This window comes from Microtus oregoni, unplaced genomic scaffold (genome assembly GCF_018167655.1).
Source record: "Microtus oregoni isolate MIOR12 unplaced genomic scaffold, Mior012 000255F_ref0000239, whole genome shotgun sequence".
Lineage (NCBI taxonomy): Eukaryota > Metazoa > Chordata > Mammalia > Rodentia > Cricetidae > Microtus > Microtus oregoni.
This window is the reverse complement of record NW_024544931.1, coordinates 60,105-78,260: the sequence shown is the minus strand read 5'-3', so window position 1 is coordinate 78,260 and position 18,156 is coordinate 60,105. Positions and strand designations below refer to the sequence as shown.

Below are 18,156 nucleotides of genomic sequence, written 5' to 3'. Positions count from 1 at the left end.
TGGTCTACAGAACAGCCCAGGGCTATGTGGAGACCCTGTCTCCAAAAAAATAAAAATTAAAAAAATTTTAACAGGGCCAGACAACAATTTTAGACTTGCTTCTGCTGTGTAACAAGGGCCCCTGGCTTAGCTGCGCCCTCAGCTTTAGCACATCGTGGGTCTTCTCTACAGCAGCCTACTGCAGGTGCCGGGGAAGCTGCCTCTCCAGTGTGCTCTCAGGGCCTAAGAAAGAAGCCTGTTAGAGACGACTTTTCTGAAAGTTTTTTGGGGTTTGTTTTGAGATAGGGTCTCACTGTGTAGCTTTGGGGAACTTGGTGTGTAGATCAAGTTGACCTCAAATTTATGGATATCTGCCTGCCTCTGCCTCCTGAGTGCTGGGATTAAAGGTGTGGGCTGCCACACTCAACTCTGCAGTTTCTGAGCACTTAAAGAAGTACTTGGATCCCACAGTAAAAACGGAGCCGTGTGAGGACTTGGGCCTGGCATATGCCTAGCAGTCTAGTACCAGGAAAGTCTAGCACTTTTCATATTCAGCTTTTATAATTGAAAGTACTGGGGCAATGATGTTTTTATTATTATTACTGTATTACATATTTATATAATTTAGCATAAACTGTTATACCACTCTCCTGTCTTTCATATAAATAGTATATATTGCACCAAGTAAAAGTGGCTTCCTTTTCCAGAGCAATAATGAAATTTCACAGTATGAAAATGGAAGAAATCAACAAAATTATTCGTGATCTTTGGCGGAGTACTTATCGTGGACAAGGTAATTAATATGGTGTGTCCCAAATGCTTGTTCCAAAGCTCTGTCCACAGCTTCTCTTGTGTGACCTTACCATGCCAGCATTACCTTCTCAAACCCCTTCCTTAGCATTTAAGATTTTTCTAAGAATTCTTATCTTTGCAATATCTTATAACAAAAAGAAAACGCAAAGTTTCTGTTCCAAAGCCCTGTAGGACTCATATTGTCTGTAGCAGACACAATGAGCTGATGACATAATGGTTTCTGTGAAAGCGCAGATAGGGATAGGCCCAAATGTGATAAGAAAAGTACCCAAAGGAAACTTAGAAAAGGAGCTGGGCCCAGGCTGGGGGCGGGCCATCCAGGCTGCATCTTGGTAGACCACGTGGCTCCTAAGTCCTCCTGGCCAGATAGCTTGCAAGGCAGCCAATGCGTTCAAAGCCATCAGACTCACTGTTGTCCCCAGACGTTGTGAACGATGTGTATAAGTAACAGAGGTGCAGTGTGGGTCCTCTAAAATACTCTGCTTTCTGTATCAGATATTGAATACATAGAAATTCGATCAGATGCTGATGAAAACGTGTCTGCTTCTGACAAAAGGCGGAATTACAACTACCGAGTGGTGATGCTGAAGGGGGACACAGCCTTGGACATGCGGGGACGATGTAGTGCTGGACAGAAGGCAGGTATCTCAGCAACCTATGGAGCCAGCTAAAGAACTAAAGATAGGCCCCATGTTGTGGAAGGTTTAGACTCCCCTTAAGTGAAGGAGAAGCTCCTTACACCTTCCTTGTCACCTTGTGAAGTAGACAGACACAGCTATATCATGACCCCATCCTGCTGCTTGCTAATATGCCCTGTAGTGCTCTGAAGACAAGAAAAAGGGTCAGAGTTACCCAGACCCATTTCACTTCAACAGCACTCCTTCTCAGAGAAAGGGCCCCCAAAGATGCATTCTGGTATCAAAATGGGCAGGAACATCTCAAAATTAATAGTAAGTATACTGCCAGTCATAAATAATACTAGCAGGGGGAGTGATGTGGACCAGTTGGTAGAGTGCTTGCCCCTCACCACTACCAAAACATGCCTATCATCCCAGCACTAGGGGAGTGGAGGCAAGAGAATCAGAAGTTCAAAGTCATCCTTGGCTATAGACTGAGTTTGAGGCCAGCCTGAGAGCTACACAAGACCCTATCTCAAATGGACAAAGAACACTAGCAAACTAGACCCTGAGTTAAACCAAATGAGGGATTCTGATCTGTGTCATTGAGACTATAGCCTCTGCACAGGACTGACTCCCCATCACCAGCACCTCACGTAGCCTTTGTGCTGGACTCTAGACCAATGGCTACATCAGGTCAGTGGCCCTACACGAGGCTCCTGGAGGAGGTAGGTTTGTTTGTAGCACTGGGGAAATCAGAATGAGAAATGTTTCAATAAGGCTGGAACGTGAGACCTGCATCCCAGAGCATCGGGAGGTCCTGAGTGTTGATTTTGTTAACCATGCACAAGAGTGCAGATTCTGAGCCTTCATAGTAAGGCAGATTTTTCATAAAATTTCACAAGCTTAGGAAAGGATGTCACATTAGTCACACAGTTATCCCAGTTATTGCTAGTCCAGACAGCTAACACCAATTTCAGACAATGCAGATTACTATCACAGTCATAATCTGAAGAAATGACTAGTTTGTAATCTATAAACAGTATCCCTGCTTTCTTGTTTGGCGATGTGTAATATTCATTATAAGTGAGTTTGAAACATGGTCTCTGAGCAAAAAGACAGCTTCCTGTAGCTGCTCTTAGATTGTGAAAACTGACAGTACTTTCTTCCTAGTGGAGGGAGAGGTGTCAGATGAATGGTTTGGTGGTTGTGGGCCAACCAGCAGCCTGCATGTACGTGGGTGCTGCTAGACTGGCAGGAGTAGGGTTCAAAGGCAGGAAGGAAGTATCTGTCCCCCAAAGGGGCACCCGGCTTCTGCAATCTGCTGGCCTGCCCTGGACATCAGAAGGAAGGTGTGTACTGCCCTGGCTCAGAAGCCCAGGACTTCAGCAGGCCCTGAGAGTAGCACTCACACAAAAGCATTCTGCCCTCCCAGGACAGTCTGAGTAGCAGCTGTGTTCCTAGGACACAGCCCTGAGAAGACTGGACCAAGCCTGAGGGTTTGAATGTTTTTTAGTCCATGAATGGACTCAGTGGCCTCCTAGAGATAAGTACAAATAGAGCTGTGCTCTGTTAACTTTCTTTCTCATTGTCACAGTTACAAAAACATACTCTTCAGTGTGATGTAGAACACACTGCCTGGTTTCTCTTTTGAGCCAGAGCCCCTGTGAGGCTCAGGAAAATGTAATGTTTTCCAACAAGTTTCATCACTGAGAAGCTATAAGGGTCAAATCAGAAAGTCTTAGGGTTAAGTGTGATGACACCTTTTAGTCCCAGTGCTCAGAAGGCAGAGGCAGGCAGGTCTCTCAGAGTTTGGTGCCAACCTGGACTACATAGTGAGTTCCAGGTGAATCTTGGACTCGTATTGATAAATTGTAATGCATCGCCCCTTAGCCTGTGATGTCAGTTTTTGATAGCACTGTAATGCTGGCAGGGCTTCCTCAGTGTTTTATGTCAGTGCAGATGATAGGCTGAGAGAATGTAGCTGATGGCCCACCTTTCAGAAGAGCAGTGGTCTCCACTGAACTGTCCCTATCGGTGACCTCTGACCTTTCCCACCTTCTACTACCCTCTTGTTTTTGGTGACAGTCTTCCTGTGTAGCTTGGGTTGGCCTAAAACTCTCAGATATCCACCTGCTTTTGCCTCTTGATTGCTGAGAACAAAGGTGCAGCCACCCTACTCAGTTCATTTCACCATCCCCTTCTAAAGAAGTCTGTTGTGCAACTTTTCTCCAGGTGCTAGCCTCTCTCATTATCCGCTTGGCGCTGGCTGAAACCTTCTGTCTGAACTGTGGCATCCTTGCCTTGGATGAGCCGACGACAAATCTTGACCGAGAGAACATTGAATCTCTTGCACATGCTTTGGTTGAGTAAGTATTTCAATTCAAGTTCAGGGCAGATTGCAATTTTTTTCTAAATACCAATAGCAGAGCTGGGTGTAGTGGTGCACACCTTTAATTCCAGCACTTGAAGGCAGAGGCAGGCAGATGTCTGTGAGTTCAGGGCCAGCCTTGTCACATTGTGAATTCCAGGCTAGTCAGTGAGACGCCATTAAAGAAAAGAATCCAGTTGAGACTAGGCTTTGCACTTTGCCTTTTAATAGTAATTCTCCAGATTTTCTTGAAAAGGAACTAACGTCTTTGGAGAGATGGCTCAGGGGATAAGAACACTGACTGTTCTTCCAGAGGACCAGGGTTCAATTCCCAGCACCCACATGACAGCTCACAGCTGTCTCTAACTCCAGTTCCAGGGGATCTGACACCCTCACATACTTGCAAACAAAACACCAATGCATGTAAAATAAAAGGAATGAGAGTATTGAGATAGGCATGTTCTGCCTCTCCACAGGTGTTCATAGGGCAGGTAAGGGTGAGCAGTTCCGGGCTTCCTCTAGGTTTCCTGTGAATGCCCCCATGGTAAGCACAGGAGTCCATATGTGCCCTGGCCAGACACTTAGAACTGGTGGTAGTGGAGCTAGGACTGTCTGTCACATGTCACATGGTTACTGTGGAGGATGAGAGATTTTATGGAAGAAGCATCCTGGTAAGTAGATGATGATAGAGGCTAAATTGTAGTTCTTGTGTGCTCCATTCCCTGACGTCAGAGCCACCCCAGAAGAACTCTTGACAGCACAGGTATCTCCTCCAGCCAGTTCTTCATAGTTCTGGGGGACCAGCAAGGAAGGAGGGGGTTGTGGTATCAAAACATGAAGTGCATCCAGCCCCAGGCAGGTGATAAACAAGTGTGAGTTAAAACTCTGGTTGCATCTCAGAGCTGATACCTCAGCTGCTGATGAGCAAAAATGTCCCCAGTACACCCACTCAGGCCTCTGTGTGTCACAGCACTGATGCATCTAGTGACTGGTGGTGGCAGAATTCTAAGTAGACCCAGCTCTTCAGAAGGCAGTGTTATTCCCCTACATGTTGTCTGCATGAATTACTTTTAGACTTTCAGAGAAGTCGAGCAGCAGCTCAGGAGAGTCTAGGCAGAGGAGCGAGCTGGGCTCTTTTGGCTGTGAATAGTTTAGCCTTTCCTAGAAGACTTTCTCCTGCATGATTAGGATCTTGGGGAACTGGTCCAAATTCTTGACCTGGTTCTTGGCCAGATGGGTGGGTCATGAGGCTATGCATCCCTGCATCCCACTGTGTGGGAAGGAGATAGGCTCCTACCTGCCTACGTTGAAGGCCCCAGCCCTCCCCCATTTCCTGCAGGGCAGCCAAAGGCCCTGTCACTTGTGGCACACAGCTGTTCTTTTTCCAGTGGTTTTTCCAAATGTAAAAATGGTGTTCTCAATGTATTGTTTCAGGATCATAAAAAGTCGCTCGCAGCAGCGTAACTTCCAGCTTCTGGTAATCACTCATGATGAAGATTTTGTGGAGCTCTTAGGGCGATCTGAATACGTGGAGAAATTCTACAGGGTGAGGAAGAACATGGACCAGTGCTCGGAGATTGTGACATGCAGCATTAACTCCCTGGTTCACTAACGTGTTTTAGTAGGGAAGTAAGTCACGTGAGGGGATTGAGGCTGTCTCTATACTGAAGACTGAACTGATGCCTGACCCAGTCCCCGTGGTCCTAGCAACCTCCCCGTTCTGCTCAGCCTTTCATCCTCCTGCCAACTGAAGGCCATTCAGATGAATGACACTTCTCAAAGCAGGGCTGACTTGGTGGGGTATTGTTGCCTTGGTGATTTATGGCTTAGGCACTTAAAACGTTAGTATTTTCTGAAGCTTTGAATGAGAAATAATGACTGACTCCGCTTTAACATGAATCCATGAATACAAACTGTCTATCTGAGCCTGTGTCTCCCCAACTAAAACTGTGGTCATTGAGTGGTGGCTGGCTGTGGGGCAGAAGCAGAGGTGACCATCTGATAGAATAAATACCCAGTTCCCTCCGTGCAGCTGCCAGAGGAAACTCCCCACTCCTGCCCTGCCCATCATGCAGAGGCCTGCCACTCTTCTGTCATGTGTATCCACTTGACATGGCCACTAATCCCAACTGCTCTTCACAGCAGGTTCCCATGTGGGTGGGAAGCTAGGCTTGCCCACAGCGGGGGCCCTCTCCCCATGAACAGGCAAGGGCAAACCTCATTTTCACTCCAGAGGCCGATCCTGCTGAAGTCCAGTACACATTTCCATGGAATTTCCAGCTGAAGCCTTCTGTGGATATTCTCTGTAGACAGGGTACATCAAAGTCCCATGCTTACAGCGGTCCAGTTCTGTCACTGAGCTGCTCAGGCCTGCTCTGCGCCGTCTGCAGATCTCTAGAACAGGGCCATTTCTTCCACACAGCCTTTTCCATCAAGTATATAAAACAGATGCATAAGTAAAATGTAACTGAAAACAGATAAAGAAAACTAGTTTAAAACAATTCATTGGTGGGGGCTGGAGAGATGGCTCAGCTGTTAAGAGCATTGCCTGCTCTTCCAAAGGTCCTGAGTTCAATTCCCAGCAACCACATGGTGGCTCACAAACAACCATCTGTAATGAGGTCTGGTGCCCTCTCCTGGCCTGCAGGCACACACACAGACAGAACATACATAATAAATATTTAAAAAAAAACAATTCATTGGTGTGTATATATATATATATATATATATATATATATATATATATACACACACACACACACACACAGCTTTATCATTTATTAAAGAAAAAAGCAAATATTGTATACTAATGGCATGGATGTACTTGTTTGTTTTGCATAGTTAAGTCTTGATGGAATATTTGATACTTCAGAAGGACATAAAACATCTTCAACTTTTGTTTTTCGAGACAGTATTTCTGTGTAGCTTTGGAGCCTGTCCTGGTACTCATTCTGTAGACCAGGTTGGCCTTGAACTCAGAGATCCGCCTGCCTCTGCTCCCAAGTGCTAGGATTAAAGGCATGTGCCACCACTACCCGGCCATCTTCAGCATTTTGATGGTCGATTGGTGGTGTGATTTTATAATCAATTTTCAAAGTTGCTTCACATAGCCAGGTGTGATCTCCTAGCAGAGGCAGGAAGGTCTCTGAATTCAAGGCCAGCTGTATATTCAAAGCAAGACCTTGTCTCAGAAAACAAACACTTTTCACAGATACAGGTATAAAATGCAGGGGAATGTTTATATCCATTCTTAACATTTTTGGAAATTCTGTCACTCCCAAACCAAAATTCATTTACTGTGAAAAAGGACCTCCAATCCAGGCTGATCTTGAACTTGGTGTAGCCAGGGATGGCCTCGAGCTTCTGATCCTCTGCCTTCCAAGTGCTTAGATTACAATGTGCGTGCACTGATCCTGGTTTATGTGGTGCTGGGGATTGAACTCAGGGTTTCACGCATGCATGCTAAGCAAACACTCTAAATGGTTGATTACTCTATGAAACTCAAATCACTTCCTGAAGTCCAGAAGTCCTGAAGAGCACTCCGATTCTAGTTGCATGCTCCACTAATCGCTGACCCAGAATGTCTATCCCAAGAACACAAGAGGGCTCAGAAAATCAGCCTGCCCTTTGCCACCCTAGGAAAGTCAGAGGCAGATGCACTGGGCATCTTCTTGTCATGAAGATGGAATTTAAAGACAATGGCATATAATAGAACACAAACCAGGTGGCGCCTACCAGTAAGCTGTAGGAGCCCTGTCTGCAGTGATTAGGAAAAGGCAATAGCTGGATGTGGTGGTGCACACCTTTAATCCCAGTGCTAAGGAGGGAGAGGCAGGCAGGTCTCTGAGTTCAAGGTATACATAGTTCCAGGACAACCAGGATTAGGGAGAGAGAAACCCTGTCCTAAAAGAAAAAAGGCAGTACAAGCCAAGTATGAAATGAGAAGCAGCCCCGGTTTCAGATCTGGTAGGCACACACAGGACACCGCTTCCCTTTCACCTGCTTTGAGAGCTGCTTTCACTCAACCCCCATACTAGCAAGCTTTGAAGTGGGATAGTAGGTGCCTTTCTCGTCACTGCTTTTAGCCATTTTTCACTAAATGCTGCCCTTCCCCACGCATGTGACAAACAGGCATCACAGTGGGGCAGAGTACCTGGGCTTAAATCCCAACACCTCCGTTTGCTGACTGAGGAGCCCTGGGGAAGGTGGTCCCTGGCCTCTGTCACTCACCTGTGAAAGGTGGGGAATGACGCCTGCATTGTAGGGTCATTCCAGGATAAATGATTTCATGTTTGTAAGTACACATAGCACAAATAGGCAGCGCCAGCTGTGCATTGCCATGGAAGTCCTCGTCCATGTCCTAGTTCCTGTTTATTGTTGGGATAAAACACAACCAACTTGGAAAAGAAAGGGTCTATTTGACTTACCATTTAGAGTCACAGCTGGTCATCAAGAAGCTGGAACAGGAACTCAAGACAGGAGCTGAGGCAGAGGCACAGAGGAACAAACACTGCTTACCAGCTTGTGCCCATGGCTTGTTCAGTTTGCTTTCCCTGCCAGGGATGGCACCACCCACAGTGAGTTGGATTCTTACACATCAATCATGAGTCAAGAAAATGCCTCTCACAGACTTGCCCATGGGCCAATCTGAAGGAGGCAGTTCCTCAACTGAGGACCCCTCCTGATGATTGGTTTGTATTGCGGGGAGGGAACCAACAGGCACAATAGATACCTTGTCACTATTAAGCTATAACTTTTTCTTTTTTATTCCTACACTCTCACAATAATATCACAATATAAATCACTCCAACTTTTTAAAAGTTGCACCGCCCTGGTATCTCCAGCAAGCTGGAGTCTCCACCTGCAAGTGAGGCTACCTTCACAGGCCTCTTTGCAGGTGCTCTAACTCTCAGCCTTGGCATTTCTCCGTTACCCTCATGCCTTCAAAACCAATGACACGCGCGAGTCTTACACATCACCAAATTTGGCCGCAGGGGTTGGGGATTAGCTCAGTGATAGAGTGCTTGCCTAGCAAGCATAACAGGCCCTGGGTTTGGTCCTCAGCTCGGGAGGTGGGGGGGGGGGGGGGCAAAGAAATAACAAAAGGACCAAAAAGAAATAAAGAAAAGGAGGCCGGGCAGTGGTGGCACACACCTTTAATCCCAGCACTCGGGAGGCAGAGGCAGGTGAATCCCTGAGTTCAAGGCCAGCCTGGTCTACAAGAGCTAGTTCCAGGACAGCTGGGACTGTTACACGGGGAAACCCTGTCTTGAAAAACCAAAAAATAAATAAAATGAAGAAAAAGAAAACAAGGTAACCAAATTTGACTGCCAACTTGGAGGCCCTCTCTGAATCACAGTTGAACCCAGAAGATTTTGCTTCAATGATGTTGGCTTCTTACTCATTGCAGCCAGTTCTTCAGCCTCAGCTGACCTGGAACAACAGATTCTTAATTCACAGTTTCACATGAACAGCCTCAGTAGTCTGCTTCCATTGTCTGCACTGTTTGACATTTCCACTTTCCAAACTCTTAGCCCACTAAAGCTCTGCACACTCAATGGATTTTTCCAGCCCAAAGTCCCAGATGCCAGCACAGTGCTCTCTAAAGCGGCACGGTTCTGTCACAGGAACACTACACCCTCAGTGCCCGTCTCTGTCTTAGCTTGCTCTGCTGCTGCTGTGCTAAAACACTAACCAAAACCAACTTTAGGAAGGAAGGGGTTTTGGCTTGCCTTTCCGCGTCACTGTCCATCACCAGGGGAAACTGAGCAGGGGCTCCAGGCACGAACCTGAGGCAAGAACTAAACAGACCGTGGAAGAGTGCTGCTTACTGGCTTGTGCCGTTTGCTTCCTTACACTACCTAAGACCGCCTGCCCAGCGGCGGCACGACCCACGTGGGCTGGACTCTCCCATATCCATCATCCAGAAAATGCACCATAAGCCAATCTGATGGAGGCACAGCCTCAACTGAGGCTCTCTCTTCCAGGCGCCCGGTGACTTCAGTTTGTATAAAGTTGACAAAAGAGACAAAACAGTACCACCCCCCTGCTCAGTGAAGATTTTAGCCCCAGGGGTCCTAGATCCTACTGCGGTCTTCCATTGATTCTACCATCATCCCATCTTTCCTTCCCCCTTTACAGCTTATACTCCATGGTCCCACTGCCATGGCTCCTAGCTGTGTTGCCTGTCCCCCATGCCCATTGTCCCCTGGCTGCCTAGCCTAGGTAAGCCCAGCTGTCCCCCAACATCTGATCCCTTTGCTATTTGTTCCCTAGACCTGCTGTTGCTGGCTTCAACCTGTCTGCAACTCCTTTCTCCACTCCTTTCTCCCCTGATTTCATCAAGCCTCCTAACTTTAGAATTAAGTCTCTTGGGTTGTGTTCCCCCAGCCGATCCTGAAACTGTTTCAGGTGAAAGTCAGCCAGGGTAGGGAGCCACCTGGTAAACCAGCTACCACAGTGGACAGTGGGAGCTTGATCCCACAGAGACTGAGGTGTAAACTGAAGAGGGGGAGTTGGCTGTGTGGATCCCCAGAGCTGCAGCCACAGTTAAAAGCTACAAACAAGCTTAACTGCGCAGCAGCAGGCACAGGGCAGATCCTCCCATGTGGGCAGGCCCAGGACTAGAGTGGCCTATATGCTGAGGAGCCCCAGTATTGTCTGCAGTCCAGATCTCTTCTGAACTGACTCACCCAGCAGCCTGCGGACAGCTGGACATCCAGACACACTCAGCTATCTAACGAACATCTGAAACTTAAAACGACCCAGGCCACTTCTCCTCCAGAAACTCCAAATGATGATAATACATTCTTCCAATTCCTCCCGCAACTCCAGCACCCTCACTTTAACTCACCGTTCACATCCATTCCTCAGCTTAAAGCTCAACTTTAGAAGGGATCCGGAGGACCACCACCATGGTTCAACAGGTGGAGATGTCTGCTGCTGGGTCCCGGGCCCCATGTGGGAGAAAGAGAAAACCAACTCCCACAAGTTAGTTTTGAAAAAAAATTAATTTTAAAATGTTTTTAAAAGTCCTCTAGAGCCGGGCACCTTTAATGCCATCCCTTGGGAGGCAGAGGCAGGTAGATCTTTGAGTTCAAGGCCAGCCTGCCTACAGAGTAAGTTTCAGGACAGCCAAGGCTATGCAGAGAAACCCTATCTCGAAAAACAAAACCAAAAGAGTAATCTAGGCTCTGGCCATGCCTTGCCATCAAAGCCAGGAGTGCTCTGGTCCAGGCATCAGCATCTCTAACCTGGATGGTTTGAGGAACCACCTAGCTGTCACATTGACTGAGCCCGGCTCAGTTCTGTTCTCACAGAAGTGTGCCTCAGCTCTGAGACTGGCTTGTATGCAAATGCCCTGAACTGGCAGCAGTTACAGCTCCATAAGCGCATCGTGAACTGAAAATAGAAGTCAGAGAGGCAACAATTACCCCTGCTCCACCGGGTGTCCTGGTCAGCCACACAGCAAAGGCTGTTTCCACATCTAGACATGCAGCTGAGTGGGCTCAGGGCCTCTGCCCAGCGTTGTAACGTTTATAGCATGGCTGGGCTTAGGGAAACTTCAGAACCGTGATTAGAAGTCGTCTCTAGGGCCAGTGAGATGGCTCAGTGGGCAAAGGCGCTTGTCAACAAGCCTGACAACCTGAGTTTGATCCCTGAGATCCACATAAAGGAAGATGGGGAGAATCAACTCCACAGTGTCATCCTTTGAGCTCTACATGGGCACATGCGTGTGCATGCACACACAGTAAGTATGTAAAAATAAAATCTAAAAAGAACGGCTTCTACTTTACATACTCATGGTGCTTTTGCATGATCAGTAAGTCAGAAAATTATAAAACCTAAGTCAGTGCTCAGCTATGTAAGCGAAAGCCAAACACACTGCAGATAGAACAGCCTATAACGTGTAATGATGCTAAGCTGGGAGTTAAAAGGCTGGGGGTGGAGCTCGCTCAGTAGAATGCTACGTAGCATTCATAGAGCCCTGGGTTCCATCCTCAACACCATAAATAAACCAGGCATGACAGTGTGTGCATGCCTGTGTTCTAAGTACTCAGGTGGTGGAGGTAAGATCAGAAATTCAAAGGCAGAACCAGGCAGTGGTGGCACACACCTTTAATCCCAGCACTCAGGAGGCAGAGACAGGTGAATTTCTTTGAGTTTGAGGCCAGCCTGGTCTACAGAGTGAGTTCCAGGATAAACCCTAAGCTACAGAGAAACCCTGTCTCAATAAACAAATTCAAAGTCAGCCTTAGCTACCCAGCTCTAGGGCAGCCTGGAATACATGAGACTCTGCCTCAGAATAGTTAAGCGCGTCACACAAAGTAGGGCCCAGGGCCGATGTCTTCCTGAGTGATGCCTGACTGACATTTAGAGTAATTCAGCATTTTAAACCGCTTCTGAAGTACAGGAAAGGAGAGAGGAATATAACCGAGTTCATTCTACAAGGTCAGTATTACACTGATAGCAGCCAGGAAACTAGAAAGCAATCACTCTTGTTATTGTTATAGGGTGTCCAACAGTAAAGGTGTCGCCAGGACTTTGCATGTGGCATTGCACCTCAATCGATCCTCTTCCCCTGTGTTCCTTGCCCCGGGGAGGGTCCCCTTCCTTCCCTGCCACTCCACTTCTGCTTTCTTACCTCACAGATTCCATTACCCTTTCTTCTCCTCCAGAGCAGCATCTTATGAAAACAGGCTAGCAAGCCAAATATCTAATACACACGCACGTACGCACACATGCACCCACGCACCAGAAGCATGGTAGCCAAAGATGGTGCAGGTATACTGAACCACATCAGTGCAGTGCAGGACTCAGTCGAGCAGAAAGGGAATGTGTACCACAGAGAGACACCAGCGAATCATCTACATGATAGGAGGTGATAGCCCAAGTAGAGAACTCTTACAATGCAGCAAATTCTTAAGTCAAGTTTTACTTTATGGGTGGGGTGTTTGCCTTTCTATATGTCTGTACACCATGTCCATGTAGTGCCCATGGAGACCAGGAGAAGGCACTGGATCTACCAGCACTAAACTTACAGACCATTGTAATCCTTACGGGTGCTGGGTCCTCTGCAAGACCACCTAGTGTTTTTAACTGCTTAGCCATCGCTAGCCTCCACAATGTGGCAGTTCCTAAAAACCGATTTCAAAATGGGCAAAGAACTTGAATATGTATTTGTCAAGAGAAGTGGGGGAGGGGATAAAAACCAGGCATGGTGCTTCATACCTGTAATACCAACACTTGGAAGATAGGACAACAGTATCGGTAGTAACTCAGGGCCAGCCTGGGATACATAGTAACTTAAAAGGCAGGCTGGATTACAGGAGACCCTGTCTAAATAAATAGGCAAATAGCCAGGCAGTGGTGTATGCCTTTAATCCCAGCACTTGGGAGGCAGAAGCAGGTGGATCTCTGTGAGTTCGAGGCCAGCCTGGTCTACAAGACTTAGTTTCACGACAGGCTCCAAGGCTACAGAGAAATCCTGTCTCGAAAAACCAACCAACCAAACAAACAAACAAACAAAACCCAAATAGGCAAATAAACCCACAAGTGATTTTTCAGCATCCTTAAATACTAGAAAAGTGCAAATCTCTAGAGAGATGGCTCAGTGGTTAGCAGCACTAGCTGCCCTTCCAAAGGACCCAGGTTTGATTCCCAGCACCCACATGCAGACTCACAACTGTATGTAACTCCAGTTTCATGAGACCTGATGCCTTCTTTTGACCTCTATAGGAACCAGGTATGCAAGGTGTCCATCCATATATGAAGGCAAAGCCACAACACAACACTTTCAGAGCTATTAGGGTGACTGCTAACTCTGTCTCTCTGTCTCCCCCCCACACACACTCACACACACACAGTGGGTGAGATTTAGAGAGTGTAGATCCCCATGTACTATTAGTGGAATGTGAAACCTTTAAACCATTTAAACACTATTCTATTTGCAATTATATGTGTGTGCACATGTTTGTGTGTGGGTATGTGCATGTGTGTGCACATGTTTGTGTGTGGGTATGTGCATGCGTGTGCACGTTTGTGTGTGGGTATGTGCATGTGTGTGTGTGCACATGTTTGTGTGTGGGTATGTGCATGCGTGTGCACGTTTGTGTGTGGGTATGTGCATGTGTGTGTGCACATGTTTGTGTGTGGGTATGTGCATGTGTGTGCACGTTTGTGTGTGGGTATGTGCACATGAGTGCAGTTCACTTAGAAGAGGCCAGAGGTGTCAGACCCTCTGGAGCTGGAGTTATAGGCAGAAATTCTTAGGAATTATATTCTAGGGGCTAGAGAGATGGCTTAATTGTTAAGAACCTGTACTGCTCTTCTAGACCTAAATTCAGTTCCCAGCACCCACATGGCACCTCACAACTACTTGTAACTCCAGCCCCAGGGGATCTGATACCCCTCTAGCCCCCAGGCATGTGGCACACACAGAGAGACACATAAATACAAATAATTTTGATTAGCATAGGATTTATCGGTTCCATTTCTGGAATATACCCAAAGCAACCGAAATCGCTCTATGATCTATGATTGGCACAGCAGCCAAGAGGCAGCAGACCACACACTCACAAGGTCTTCATATTGTGAAATATTAGCCCTACAAGGAAGGAAGTTCTGATGCACACAGCAGTGTGGATGAGCCTTGGGGACAATAAGCCAAGCACAAAACCAGTTGCAAGAGGAAAACTACCGCACTGGTCCGTGTGCACGAGGTACCTAAAACAGTCAAGTTTGTAGAGATCGGAGTCACAGTGATCTCAGGGCCTGGGCAAAGTGGGATCTGGAAAGCGCAGGCTCTGTTTCTGGAGAGATCTGGGCTTCAGCTGCGCAGAGCACGCTTAGCAATCCTGAGTTCAACACATAAAAATGGGAGCAGTATTAGCCAGGCAACCGTGGCTCGTGCCTTTAATCCCAGGGTGGCAGAGACAGATGGATCTCCAAGTTCCAGGACAGCCAGGGCCACACAGAGAAATCCTGTCTCATAAAGCCAAAACTGAATAAATAATGGGAGAAGGTTGGGTTTATATGTTTGCTGCCACGGTTTAATGGAAGCGCAGTGGAGAGGCAGGTGAGTCCAGTCAGTGTGGCTCAGTGTGCCTGCATCCTAGCTCTGTCGGCTGAGGGGCTAAAGTGTGGTGCCATGCTGGCGACGATGCACAGAGTGCTGCCCCTTCATCTCAGAGCACCCCTTCAAGGAAACGAGCCAGGCACCTTGAAGAAGCTGATTTGGGACAGAGGGGAAAGAAGATAGCCTCAAACTCACGGTTCTTCACTCAAATCTGAGTGCCGAGGTTACAGGTGTGGCTCCTACCTGACTTGCTGCTGGGAAATTAAAATAATTTTCAACAAAGAGCATTCAGTTTATCCAAAATCATCATCACCATCACAGGACCTCTCTGTGAGTGGTGGCACACATCTTTGATTCTAGTGCACCAAGGGTAGATAGAAGGCAGGTGGTTCTCTGTTGAGTTCAAGGCCAGCCAGGGTTCCACAGTGAGACTTTGTCTCAAACAAACAAACTGGGACAGGGGCTGGAGCATGGCTCAGTTGGAAAAGTACTTGCTATGCAAATGTAAGGACTAGAGTTCAGATCCACAGCACCCACATCAAACACTGGCCGCAGCCCTGTGTGCCCACAATCAAGCACTGGGGAGGCGGAAGCAGGACTATCTCAGGGGCTAGCTGGAAGCCATTCTAGGGAATCAGCCCAGGTTCAGTAAGGAAGCCCACCCAGAGAAAACTAAGGTGGAGATTGCTTGATGAAGACTCCTGGCATCAACCTCTGGCCTCCATCCCTCCACTCACAACTGTGAGCTCAAGTGCACTCAGACACCACTATACAAACAGGCAAACCTCACACACACAGCCACACACACACACAGCCACACACACACACAGCCACACACACACACAGCCACACATACACACAGCCACAGACACACACACACACAGCCACACACACACACACAGCCACACACACACACACAGCCACACACACACAGCCACACACACAGCCACACACACACACACAGCCACACACACACACACAGCCACACACACACACAGCCACACACACACACAGCCACACACACACAGCCACACACACACACAGCCACACACACACACAGCCACACACACACAGCCACACACACAGCCATACACACACACAGCCACACACACACAGCCACACACACAGCCATACACACACACAGCCCCCCCCACAGCCCCCCCCCCCCCACACACACACTTGCGGGAAAAAGCAATTGGAACCAGTAATGAATGCTTACCTACACTCCAAGGGAAACCTTTAACACAACAAAACAAAAGAGGACTGGAGTGTAGCTCGGTGGCAGAGTGCGTCCCTGGCACGAGAAAGGCCTTTGGTTCAAGTGCCAATACTAGCAAACAAGCACACAATAGTGAAGGAAATAAAGACTTAGTTGATAAAGTATGGAGAAGGAAATGAACGATTCACAAATTCTTGGATTGCCAAGAAAAAAGAACATGGTAGTCCCACACCTCCCCTAGTCCCAAAGAATAAAATACTCTTGGAATAAAAAAAAGTAAAGCTGGTGGGCTGGAGAGATGGCTCAGAGGTTAAGAGCACTGACTGTTTTTCCAGAGGTCCTGAGTTCAATTCCCAGCAACCACATGGTGGCTCACAACCATCAGTAATGAAATCTGGTGCCCTCTTCTGGCCTGCAGGCATACATGCAGAGAGAACACACTGTATAAAAAATAAATAAATAAATCTTTTGCCGGGCGGTGGTGGCGCACGCCTTTAATCCCAGCACTTGGGAGGCAGAGGTAGGCGGATCTCTGTGAGTTCGAGACCAGCCTGGTCTACAGAGCTAGTTCCAGGACAGGCTCCAGAGCCGCAGAGAAATCCTGTCTCGAAAAAACTAAATAAATAAATAAATAAATAAATAAAGTAAAGCTATGGAGATATACCAACAGAGGGAAATTTGTCCAATGGGAACAAAAGTTGAAGATGAGACTCCAGGAAGCAGAAAACAAAGAAAATCCATAACAGTTCCAATGAGTAAAGTCTCCCTGCTCTCATTTTGTGTGTGTGTGCGCGTGCACATGTGTGTTGTGTATGTGTGTTTATATGCTCACATAATTGTTCTAATCTATGTGCCTTGTGAAGGACAAAAGAAGAAGAAAGGAGGGCTTGGTCAGTTTTGGTCAGAGGTCTTTGGATATCTATCCAGCAGGTAAAATCGGCCACCCCAAAGCACATCACTGGAAACTGGAGCATGAAGACTAAGAAAATCCATCCACTTTCCCAATAAGGCTGAGAGAAGACAGAAGCTCAAAAGGACTTGGGCTCTGTAGCCTCAGACAAACCTTTAAAATTCTGAAAGAAACTGTTTCCCATCTAAAATGTTTTTGCTTGGCTAAACTGTGTACTTATCTGAGATTAAAATAAAGATATTTAGATACACACTTTCTCAAAGGCTTTACAGCTTGCACACCTTTCATTAAAAAGCTCTCAGGAGGAGCTTGGGAGATGGCTCAATGTGCATTAAATGCTTGCCCTGCGAGCATAAGGGCCCGGGTTCGGATCCTCCACATCCACATATAAAGGCTGGCATCGTGGAGCACACCCATAGCCCCGGGTTTACTGGCCAGCCAGACTGGCTGAAACAAGCCCCCGTTTCAGTGAGAGACCCCGTCTCAAAGAAATAATAGCAAGTGATAGGAGTAGATATCTATAGTCAAGCGGCTTGTGTGTTCACATACGTACAGACAGAGAAGAGCACGCACGCACACACACACACACGCACACACTACATAACAAAAGACAAAACCAAGAAGAATGTTCAACTGCTTCAAGCCTCCCACGGTGTCCACATGTACTGTACATGGCATGGTTCCTCCATTAAAAATATGCACAACTTCTATGATTTTGTATATCCGTTAAAATTACCTGTTTAAAAAAACACAACCTAAAAGAAAGTTACTACAGGCATCTCCTTGAGAAAGAGGAGAATCTGGGAACAAGGATTAGGAGAGCACGGGGTGTTGGTGGGGTGCAAACAGCAAACTCCCTGTGCCCAGGTGGTCTGGAAGGTTAGCGGGAGCGGTTCCCAATCAGGGCCATAGGAGAGTCCTGAGAAGGAGAATTTAGGCTTAAATCACTGAGAGAAAAACAAAACAAAACAGAAAAAACTACCTGGTTCCCCACACCTAGAATCCCATCATTCAGGGAAGAGGCAGGAGGATGGCACTGAGTTTGAGGCCAATTAGGTCTACACAGGGAGACCTTGACTCCAAAAACACACAGTAACGACAGCAACAAACTCTGTAGTACCCAACATTTCTATACTACTTACAAAATCTGGAGGTCCACTGCCACAGTTT

The 18,156-nt window shown here is 47.1% G+C and overlaps 1 protein-coding gene across 1 annotated transcript in view; it reads left to right on the top strand.

The window, feature by feature from the left end:
• The window catches only part of LOC121445654 (DNA repair protein RAD50-like), a 33,743-nt gene extending 27,373 nt beyond the window's left edge, over positions 1-6,370 (top strand). Inside the window, exons 8-11 of the mRNA XM_041647796.1 lie at positions 687-772; positions 1,288-1,430; positions 3,645-3,778; positions 5,215-6,370. Coding sequence (XP_041503730.1) covers positions 687-772; positions 1,288-1,430; positions 3,645-3,778; positions 5,215-5,392 — 541 coding nt within the window. The 3' untranslated portion in view covers positions 5,393-6,370. The remainder of the gene's footprint in view (positions 1-686; positions 773-1,287; positions 1,431-3,644; positions 3,779-5,214) is intronic.
• Positions 6,371-18,156: the final 11,786 nt, after the last annotated feature.